The following is an 11,880-nucleotide window of genomic DNA, read 5'->3' on the forward strand; positions in this document are numbered from 1 at the left end:
TAAAGGTATCTCTAAAATTGGGTGAAAAATAAGCCCTGAAATTCTATAAAAAGGATTTCTATAATTTAAAATCAAAAATAAATTCACATCCCCTATAATTTGATTTTTAACCCTAATGTCTAAATTCAGTAAAAATAGGATTAAGATCCTTTGTAACCCCATCACCCCATCTAGCCTCAACACCATGCTAAATCTTTATAAAATCAAGTCATTAAAATAATCTTTCCTTTAATAAATAAATCCCTCATGTGTGTGCATAATATATGTGTTTCCATTATTATCTGTACTCAGGCAACTGCTGTGTCCTTGTCGTGCCTAATAAGGCCATTTCACATCCATCCAGGAGATGTTAAATTTACTTAATGCTTCAGAAGAAGGTCCAAGAACCTTCAAGCTTTATCTCTGACAATAAACTGTATTCCTTCAGTGACTGGAAGACAATCAAAACTTCTCCCTAAATTAGGTTATTCGGAAGTTTCTGTTCTCAAGCAGGCTGGCGGATCTGTTGGCAAGTGTTGCTGCGTCTTTGACAAACTTGTAGCCAAACAATTTCATCGCTGGCTCACACACTTGTTGGACAACTCTGGCAATCTTGAATGGCAGACGGAGTCGCCATTTCTCAAACTGCTCTGAAGAGTTTTTGTGCGTTGAGTAAACTTTTTTACTGGGATTGGAAGCTTGGGTGTTTTCGTAAATCCACTTCTTGACCTTAGGTGTGAAGGGAATGCCAGCAAAGCGGTACATCTCCTGTGCTCTCTTCAAGGGTTCTAGAGCAATGTCCTCATAGCGCATCAGCATGAAGCGATCCTTGAGCCAAGGTGGTTGGCTGATACCAAGCTGTGCTGAGGCACGGAGGTTCTCGCAGTTCCCTCGGAGTTTACTCACCTCCTCATCATCAGGCACTTCTCCTTCATTGGCCCATTTCTTCCACGCTTCATACTTACTGGGGAAGGCCACCATCCGAGAAGCCAGCACAGCCCTGGGATCCCTCACCAGCTGAATGATCCTAAGGTTAATCCTAAGGTCCTCCACCAGCGGCCGAAGAAACTCCAGCTGTCTTAGCCGAACAGTCTTCATGGCCACGTGCTGCTTCTGGAGGCATGCCTGAGCGGCCAAGGTCATGTTGAGGAGCCCGCAGTGACGCAAACGACAGGGAAACCTCTCCGTCCCCCCTCTTTTGGCCGGAGTGCAGACCGCTCCCTCGCACAAGGACTTGCTTGAGCCTCGCCGGAACAGGAAGCCTGTAATATGACGGTCAGGCATTGGGAACAGGAAACTTTCTAATGCATACAGATCACACAGCATTAACTGCTGCACCACGTCGCGATATATGATGGACGTGGCCACACCATTCATTCCACCTGGTTCAAATGTAACTGTCTTCTCCACATGCCACAGTGGTTCAAACAGGTAGAATATATTGTTGTTCTGGTTGAAGAATTCACCAACAAACGAAGAGCCTGTCCTTGTCGTCGCCATCAACAGCAAGTGTTTCCTCTCCACCAAATCCTTTCTTTCCTCCCTTCTCGGCGCAGCCTGCAATGATGAGCAGTTTCTCTGTGCTTTCAGCAGCTGCCAGAGAGCAGTGTTTGAGCTCGAGAGAAGGGAGTTGTTCTCAGTCAAGGCTCTGGCTGAAATTGTATTGTTTGGCCCCACCAATTCCATGTGAGGTAATTTCAGTGTAAACTTGTCCCATACCCTGAAGAGGAAGAAGGTAACATATTAATAGAATTATCCTCAGTTAATCCAGACTTTAGATTTAATCAGTGGATGTTAGAAGAAAATAAGGAAAACATATCAGAAATCGGCATTACAATTTTACCAACAGATCAAAATTGTAAAGAGAGGCTATTGCTAGATAGACACTATGAATTACTATTAATATAAACAATTTGTCAAGGTATAGATATCATAAATGGGGCCAGCAATGGATGGGCATTATACACAGAATCTGTTAATGAATCTATCTTATCAGTGGGATCTGTCAATGGATCAACATCTACATAGAACAGATTGTCAACAGACTGATGTTCCAATTACAGCCAACTGATGGCTGAGGAGAATAAACAAATTTTTACATTTACGCAATAAATCCATATTATAAATAGGATGTGTCCGTGCATTATTACACTGAAAATGTATCAGTTTGTTTATGCTAAAGAACTGTAAATCAATCAGGATTAATTATTATTTATAACACCAGTTTCACTCGCTGCTGGATGGATATCTGGCAGCATAATAGCATTAGAATATGTTTCTGTTGCAGCAACTAACCAAAATGAGATCAAATCCCAACACAGTGTGAAAAGGTGGAACCAGGAAACAAAGGAGGTCACATCCACAGGGTGAGAGGTCAGTCTCTACCATGGCTCCCATACTGGTTCACAGCTAATCAGCACCTGCACTGAAGCAACACACACACACGAAATGCTAGTGGAACTCAGCGGGACAAGCAGCATATATGGAGGAGAACAAACGTAAGCATTTTGAGCCAAGACCTTTCATTTGGACCTGCAATGAAACAGCCTGTACTCTATGGATACCAGAACACATCACAAGTTTAGTATATGGTAGCACATATTTCACTTCCTCACAGACTATACCCTTCCACCACTAATGCAAAAAAAAACAGCACAATTGAATATTACAAACAAGAGAAAATCTGCTGATGCTGGAAATCCAAGCAACACACATAAAAAATGCTGGAGGAAGTCAGCAGGGCAGACAGCATCTATGGAAAAGAGAACAGTTGATGTTTCAGGCCGAGAACCTTCATGAGGACCCTTTTCCACATGCGCTGCCTGGCCTGCTTTCCATAATATTTTAGCCTAATGTCTAAATTCTGCATAAATAGGATTAAGATCCTTTGTAACCCTGTCACCCCATCCAGCTTCAACACCCCGTCAAATCTTTATAAAATCAAGTCATAAAAATAATCATTCTCTTATTAAATAAATCCCTCGTGTGTGCATAATATATGTGTTTTCACTATCAGCTGTACTCAGGCAACTGTTCTGTCCTTGTCATGCCTAATAAGGCCATTGCTTACCCATCTAGGAGATATTGAATTTACTCGACACTTTTGAGGAAGCTCCAAGATGCTTCAAGCTTATACTCTTGATGATAAATTGTATTCCTTCAAAGACTGGAGGACAATCCAAACTTCTTAAATTAGGTTATTCTGAAGTTTCTGTTCTTGAACAGGCTGGCAGATCTGTTGGCAAGTGTTGCCGCATCTTTAAAAACTTAAGTACATAAGAAATAGGAGGAGGAGTAGGCCATCTGGCCTGTTGAGACTGCTCCGTCATTCAATAAGATCATGCCTAATTTGGCCATGGTCTCATCCACACCTACCTGCCTTTTTCCCATAGCCCTAATTCCCCTACTCTGCAAAAATCTATCCAACTTCGTCTTAAATATATTTGCTGAGGTAGCCTCCACTGCTTCATTGGGCAGAGAATTCCACAGATTCACCACTCACAGGGAAAAGCAGTTCCTCTTCATCTCCAGCATAAATCTACTCCCCTGAATCTTGAGGCTATGTCTCTTAGTTCTAGTCTCACCTACCAGTGGAAACAAGTTTTCTGCCTCTATCTCATAAATCCCTTTCATAATTTTACATGTTATTTTAAGATCTTCTCTCATTCTTCTGAATTCCAGCGAGTACAGTCTCAGGCAACTCAATCTCTCCTCATTGTCTAACCCCCTCATCTCTGGAATCAACCTAGTGAACCTCCAAAGCCAGTATATCCTTCCTCAAGTAAGGAGACCAGAACTGCATGCAGTACTCCAGGTGCAGCCTCACCAGTGCCCTATATTGAAGCACAAACCCCCTGCTCTTAAATTTAATCCCTCTAGCAATGAAGTTCAACATCCCATTTGCTTTATTGATAGCCTGCTGCACCTGCAAACCAACCTTTTGTGATTCATGCACAGGAACTCCCAAGTCCCTCTGCACAGCAGCATGCTGCAATTTTTACCATTTAACTAATAATCTGCTCTTTCATTTTTCCTTCCAAAGTGGATGACTTCACATTTACCAACATTGTACTCCATCTGTCAGACCCTTGCCCACTCACTTAATCTAGCTATATCTCTCTGTAGACTCTCCGTATCTTCTGAACAATTTGCTTTTCCACTCAATTTAGTATCATCAGCAAACTTAGATACACTACACTCAGTCCCCTCCCCCAGATTGTTAATTTATATCGTGAGCAGTTGCGGGCCCAGCACCGATCACTGCTGCAAACCACTCACCCCTGATTGTCAACCAGAGTAACACCCATGTATCCCAACTCTCTGCTTTCTATTAGTTAACCAATCCTCTATCAATGCTGTTACGTACCTGTGGATATTTTGTACCTGTCACATGACCATGATGTAATTGAGGCTCTGCTGGACATGAGGTAATGGTCTTGTGATGGTGGAGTGACGCCATTTTCCCGCCAGTGAGAGGTCATGTGATCATTTTTTTCAATAGGGTATAAAAGGAGAACCCCGCCCTGTGACGAGGGCAGTTCGTGGCTGAATTCATGAGTGATTTCATGTTGCTGCGTATTTTATGTTATGACACAGTTTTATTTTAAAGTGGTTTTACCTTCTGCCTTAAGTCAAAAGTTATTGCTGGCAGTTTTGCTACAATACTGCCAGTAAAGTTCAGTCGGAGAGTGAAGATTCATTGAAGTTCGGGAAGCTAAAGGATCGAGGAAAGTCGATTTCGACGGTGAAACAGGTCCGACCTTGTTTGATCCTCATTTGGAAGGAATTCATTAGCTGTGCCCATGTTAGTCCCTGCTGTAAGAGCAGAAAGGGCTGGGTGCAGAGTTTCGCCAAGGAAAGGCCAGTGCCTTTTAGCTGTTTCATTTTCTTCATCGTAAATTCTCTGGGAAAAGCATACTTCGGTTGGGATCAGCAGTAACACCACAAAAAAGAATTTTAAATATTTCAAGGAAAGTCTCTCCTCAGCAACTGTGTAAACATCTGGACTTTCGCATTACTACTTCTAAGAACTGTTTTTGCATTACCGCTTTTAGAACTGTCCAAGCTGCCACACAGCAGCTGACTTCCGGTTAAGTTAGTCATTTATTTACTTTTGTTTTTTTTTAGCAGTGTTTAATAAATGTTTTATTTGTTATAAAAAACCTGTCTTAATTATATATTCATTGTTACTGAATCATAACAATGCTAATACATCACCCCCAACTCCATGCTTCCTTATCTTATGGATAAGTCTTTTATGTGGCACCTTATCAAACACCTTTTGGAAATCCAAGTAAATAACATCCATCTGTTCCCCTCTATTCACTGTGCCTGTTACATCCTCAAAGAACTCCAGTAAGTTTGTCAAACAGGACCTGCCTTTGCTGCATCTGCCTGATTAATCCATTTATTTCCAGATGCCTCACTATTTCTTCTTTAATGATAGCTTCAAGCTTTTTCCCAACTAGATGTTAAACTAATGGGTCTATAGTTACCTGCCTTTGCCTACATCCTTTGTGGAATAGTGGTGTGACATTCGCTGTCTTCCAATCTGCCGGGACCTGCCCAGAGGCCAGAAATTGGGTAAATTATCATCAAAGCCTCGCCTATAACCTCTGCCAGTACCCTGGGATGCATTCCATCAGGACCAGAGGACTTGTCTATCTTCAGGCCCACGAGCTTGCTCGGCACTACCTCATCTGTGATAGCTATTATATCGAGGTCCTCACCTCCCATCATATCCATAACGTCTCTCTTTGGCATGTTGGACGTGTCCTCCACCATGAAGACTAACACAAAATAATCATTCAAAGCCTCTGCCACTTCCTCATTACCCAATATAAATTCCCCTTTCTCATCCTCCAAGGGACTGATGTTCACTTTAGCCACTCCTTTCCACTTTATATAATTATAAAAACTTTTACTATCCATTTTTATATTTTGTGTTGGTTTATTTTGATAATCTCGCTTCTCTTTCTTTATTGCTCACTTAGTGGTTCTTCATTGCTTTTTAAAGTTTTCCCAATCTTTCAGTTTCCCTCTACTCTTGCCGACTTTGTATGCATGAGCTGTTAGTTAAATCCCTTAATTAACCATGGCTGGCTCTCCCCACCCTTACTGTCCTTGCTTTTAACTGGAATATACTTTTGTTGAGCACTGGAAAAAATCTCTTTGAATGTCATCCACTGTTCCTCAACCATCCCACCATACAGCCTGTATTCCCAGTCTACACTAGCCAAATCCTCTCTTATCTCATTATAATCTCCATTATTTAGGCATAATGCACTGGTTCTCGATCAAACTATTGCACCCTCCATTTGCACAAGAAATTCAGTCACACTGCAATCATCCTTTCTAAGAGAGTCCTTTAATACAAGATCACTAATTTTACATGTCTCATTGCACAGGACCGGATCTAAGATGGCATGTTCCCTTGTTCAAGAAAGCCATCACATATGAATTCTATTAAGTCTTCTTCAAGACTGCCTCGACCAACTTGATTAACCCAGTCTATGAGCAAGTTAAAGTCCCCCATGATAACTGCTGTTCTATTCTCACATGCCTCAGATATTTCTCTGTTTATTGCCTATGCCACTGTCATATTATTATTCGGTGGCCAATAGACAACTCCCACCAGTGGTGATTTTTCCCTTTACTATTCCTAATCTCTACCCAGATGGATTCAACATTCTGCTTCTTAGACCTTATATCATCTCTCACTATCGCCCTGATCTCATCTTTAATTAAGAGCGCTACTCCACCTCCCTTCCTTCCTTCCTATTCTTCCGTATTACCTGATATCTTTGGATATTTAATTCCCAATCCTCTCCATCCAGCAACCACATTTCTGCAATGGCCACTAAATCATACCCCTTTATACTGATTTGTGCCACAAGTTCACTGACCTTGTTTTGAATACTACGGGCATTCAGATAAAGTGCCCTTATACTCATTATGCTTTTAAAATCTTGTAATCTTTTTCTCTTTTGGCCTTGACTTTTCTTTACTCCACTCTTACATTTCTCTTCTTCTATCTTCTGCTTTTTTTAATCTTTGTCCACACTTCTCTCTTTTACTTTATCCATATTTATTTAATCTGTTGAACCCACCCCTTTACTATTTAGTTTAAAGCCCTATCCACAGCACTAGTTGTGTGATTCACTAGGATCCAGGTCCCACCGTGGTTCAGGCGAAACACACCCCTTTGCTACAGCTCCCAATACTGGTGCCATTTTCCTATCAATTTAAACCTTCTTCTTCCACACCAATCCTTGTGCCGCACATTTAACTGTAATCTTCTTGACCCTATGCCAGTTTGTATGTGGCTCATGTAGTAATCCAGAGACTGCCACCTTTCTGGTTCTGCTTTGTAATTCAGTCCCTAGATGCTCAAATCCCCTCAGCAGAACCTCTCTCCTCATTCTGCCTATGTTGTTGATACCCACATAGACCATGACAACTGTATCTTTCCCCTCATACTGCAAATTCCTCTGCAGGTCAGACAAGATGTCCCAAACCTGGGCACCAGGCAGGAACACAGCCTTTTGGAGGCTCTATGACAGAGAACTCTGTCTATTCCCCTGACTACACTATCCCCAATTACCTCATTTAGGTTGCTCATCCTTCCGACAGCCCCCACTCTCATCCATACAGGGAGCACGAATCTCAGACCTGTTGGACAAGCTCAGGGGCTGAGGCTCCTCCAGCACTGTCTCTTGGATCCCACTACCCGCCTCACTTGCAGTCACACCCACCTGTCCATGACCACAGACTGAATTTGAGGCAGCTAATCTAATGGGTGTGACTACCTCCTGAAACAGAGAATCCAGGCAACTCTCCCCCTCCCTGATGTGCCGCAGTGTTTGAAGTTCAGATTCCAGGTCATCAACTTTGAGCCTGAGTTCCTCGAGCAGCCAACACTTGCTGTTGATGTGGTCACCAGGATTCACAATGGGGTCCACCAGCTCCCTCATCATGCAGCTACAACACATCACCTGATCCTGCATCATCTCTACTTTATATAGTTAACTGTAATTTAGTGACTTTTTATTCAACTACTACAAAAGCTACTTACCTATGGCTCCCCACCAAAGCCTCTTGAGTCAAAGTCTCAAGTTCCCACTCCTACATTGGTCCACTCACACAATGGCCACTCCGCTTTGACCCTGCTTTACTTTCAGTTGCTCCTGCTAATGAATCGCAAATCAATTGGCCCACCGCTAATGTGCCAATCCTGTGAAGCACACCTTTTTTAAACTCTTTTCCCCAACCTGCGCAAAGCTTTCTCTCTCTGCGAATCAATTGGTCTTCCACTAATTTTCACTTGCTGGCTTCTTTTACAAATTGTACCCAGTCAATTTCATTGCTGGCTCACACACTTGTTGGACCATTCTGGCAATCTTGAATGGCAGACAGAGCCACCGATTTTGAAATTGCTCTGAAACGGTTTTGTATGTTGAGTATGTATTGGCTTCAGGCCTGGAAGCTCTGGTGTATGTGTCAATTCACTCCTTGACCTCAGGTGTGAAGGGAATGCCAGCAAGATGATACATCTCCTGCACCCTTTTCACAGGTTCTAGAGCAATGTCCGCATAACGCAAAAGCATGAAGCGATCCTTAAGCAAGGCTGATACCAAGCTGTGTAGCGGCTTGGATGACCTTGCAGTCCTTTCAGGCTTTATCTATCTCTTTGTCATTAGGCTTTTTTTTTCCTTTGGTCTTCATATCCACAACCTGCTTCTGGAGGTAAGGTTGAGGATCCCACAACGATACAAGTGATGGGAGAATTTCTCCTTCTCTCCACCCTTGGCTGATGTGGGCACCAAGCCCGCACACAAGGACTTGCTTGAGAACAGGGTGTTGGGGCTTTGGGATCAGGAATCTTTCCAAAGTGTATAGATCACGCAGCATCAATTGATGCAGCAGATCACAATAGATGATGGACAAGATCACCTCATTTATCTTACTCATTTGAAAGATTACCGCATTGTCCACGTGCCACAGAGATTCATAGAGATGGGATGTGCTGTTGATCTGGTTGAAGAATTCACTAACAAAGGAAGAGCCTGTCCTTGTTGTCACCATTAAGAGCAAGTGCTTCCTCTCTACCATATTAATAGAATTCTCTGCACTACATTGATACTTCAGACATATTCAGCAGATGTTTTCAGAAAATAAGCAAAACATATCAGAAATGAGAAATGCTAAATTGTCAACGATTCAAAATTGTGAAGTATTTATTAGTCAATAAATGAATTACTATTAATATAAACAAACAATGCTTCATGAATATAATCTGTTTAGGCAAAAGTATTATAAACAGAGGCCAGCAATGCATAGGCTTTATGGTAGAATCTATCAATGAATTAATCTTATCAATGGGATCTGTCAGTGGATCATTATTACACTGAGAATTTATCAGTCTATTTACACTATAAATTAAATGTGTAAAGCATTCAGGTTCATAACACCAGTTTCACTTTGGCATTATAATATGTTTCTGGTGTAGTAATCCAACCAAAGTGAAATCAAATCCCACCAGAGGAGTGTGAAGAAACAACAAAAGCCACATCCACAGGGTGAGAGCCCGATCTCTGGCATGGCTCCCATACTGGATTCACAGCTAATCAGTACCTGCAAAGAAGCAACACACATGAAATGCTGAAGGAACTCAACGGTTCAGGCAGGTTCTGTGAAGGAGAATAAACAGTCAACAATTTGGGCCAAGATCCTTCATCTGGATCTGTACTGAAACGGCCTGTATTCTGTGGTTATCAGAACAGGTAACGAGTTGGGTATATGGTGACACACATTTCATCATCTTACACAGAAAGCCCTCTCCACCACCAACCTGAAGAAAACAGGAGAGTGATTTAATATGCCCATTCAAATTCTCCTTGGTGCATCATCTCATTAATAGTAAACAATTCTGTTTCCTCAGTAACCCCACTCACTAAGCTTTTCTTCCCATTCCCCCTGTAATCTGTGGTCAGAGATTTCACTGAAGCACCTCGAACCCCAGTATCACCTGTCAGCAGCTACACAGGAAAGAGGCATTAGAGTTGTGGTGCTCTATCAGACTTCCAGATGCTGGGAGCCATGGCATACATGATGAAGTTCATAATGCTCTCCAGTGTTCGCTCCGCAGAAGACAGGATGCAATGTGTTCGACAGTAGACTGCTGCGACATTGATGGACTCAGGGACTTAGACTGTACTTTTTCTGTGACTGTATTTCACTGCTGTCTTATATGTGTTATGTGTGGTTTGTGGTGTGTATAACTGTTGATACTCTGTTTTGCACCTTGGCCCCATTGTAATGCTGTTTCGTTTGACTCTATTCATAGGTATTAGGTATTAGTCTATGGTTAAATGACAATAGAACTTGAAGAGCCCATAGTTTTACAGGAATGATAAGATCAAGGCAGAAGATTGACTGATTGTCAAAAGACAGAGTGGGAATATAGGGTTGGCTGCTGGTGACTACTGGTGTCCTGCAGGGATCGGTGTTGAGTCAGCTGCTGCTTATGTTATACGTTAATGATCTAGGTGATGGGATTATGACTTTGTGGCTAAATTTGTGAATTATTCAACCATAGTTGGAGGGGCAGGTAGTGTTGAGGAAGCAGTAGAGCATGGGCAAAGAAGTGGTTGATGGAACACATTGTAGGAAAGTGTATGGTCATACACTTCCATAGATGGAATAAAGACAGACACCATTTTCAAAATGGGGAGAAAATTCAGAAATCAGAGGTGCAAAGGAATTTGGGAGTCCCAGTGCAGGATTCATTGAAGGTTAACTTGCAGTCTAAGTCAGGCAAATGCACTGTTAGCATTCATTTTGAGAGGACGAAAATATAAAAGCAAGGATGTAATGCTGAGGTTTTTTAAGATATTGGTCAGACCACATTTGGAGTATTGTTGGCAGCTTTGGGCTCTACATCGAAGAAAGGATGTGCTGGCATGGGAGAGGATGTTTACAAGAATGAAAATTCTGAAATGTTCCTGAAAATTATGCAAAGAGGACACCAATTGGAGGAAAGTATAGCAAGGGTGTCAGAGGTAATGGGGTGATGGGGTGCACTAAGATCATGCTCTTACAAAATCTATTTTATTCAATAAATGTTAGAATTTTACTTGTAGTTTATATTGCATGTCCAGTCTGTACCTACATGCTTGTGAAGTTACTGGAAGTTATTCATTACACACTGTATCTCACTTGCTTGTGCACATAATGAGAAACTCAACTACAGAATGGCTGTAAACTAATTGGATGATCTTGGCCCTAACTCCATTAACTTAACAGACTGCCATTAGTTCCATCTCTACTGAACTAGTTGCCAAAGGGCTGCACCATGGAAATCAAATGGTTAGACCAGTTCAGACAAGCTTAGTTGCATCAACTAACTCAACCGTTTGCAGAAGCAGATCAGCGTAAGAGGGAACAGCTTACCTTGACATTATGTTGTTTTCTTTCTCAATGATCACAAGAGCAACAGCAGCAACAACAAATAGAGTGATTGTGTAGTTGTTCCTCATTCTTACAGTTTTGAGCCTGGGACACTGATACAGTCCTGCACAGGAAATCCCTACACACTGAAGCATTATTCTCAGTGTTCCTTCAGAGTTTCTATAAGGCTAGCTCCTGTGCCTGTGTAAGGTCAGTCTGCCAGTGAAGCAAAGGTCTCATCAACTTTCTCCTCTTCCCTAGTCACACCAAATTATGCTGCATAGAGAACACGGAGAAGCAGGTAAATTAATTAGCTCATGGCTCTCCCCATACTCTTGTGGGACTCTCCCCATACTCCCCATACGCTTAATCTCTTGGCCTCCTGTTCCACGATCTTCACCTTCCCTTACCCAATTCCTCCAGTAGTCTTTCCCTCCCACACACTTTGTCAGC

At 42.1% G+C, this 11,880-nt stretch overlaps 1 protein-coding gene across 1 annotated transcript; it reads right to left on the minus strand.

Annotated features, from left to right (window-relative positions):
- Positions 1 to 412: 412 nt before the first annotated feature.
- LOC132379269 (carbohydrate sulfotransferase 3-like) lies at positions 413 to 11,582 on the minus strand. The gene is made up of 2 exons (XM_059946969.1): positions 11,431 to 11,582; positions 413 to 1,699 (listed from the first exon to the last, which is right to left on the minus strand). Exons 1-2 carry the CDS (start codon positions 11,580 to 11,582, stop codon positions 460 to 462), a joined length of 1,392 nt encoding a protein of 463 aa, XP_059802952.1. The 3' UTR covers positions 413 to 459.
- Positions 11,583 to 11,880: the final 298 nt, after the last annotated feature.

This window comes from Hypanus sabinus, chromosome 21 (genome assembly GCF_030144855.1).
Source record: "Hypanus sabinus isolate sHypSab1 chromosome 21, sHypSab1.hap1, whole genome shotgun sequence".
NCBI lineage: Eukaryota > Metazoa > Chordata > Chondrichthyes > Myliobatiformes > Dasyatidae > Hypanus > Hypanus sabinus.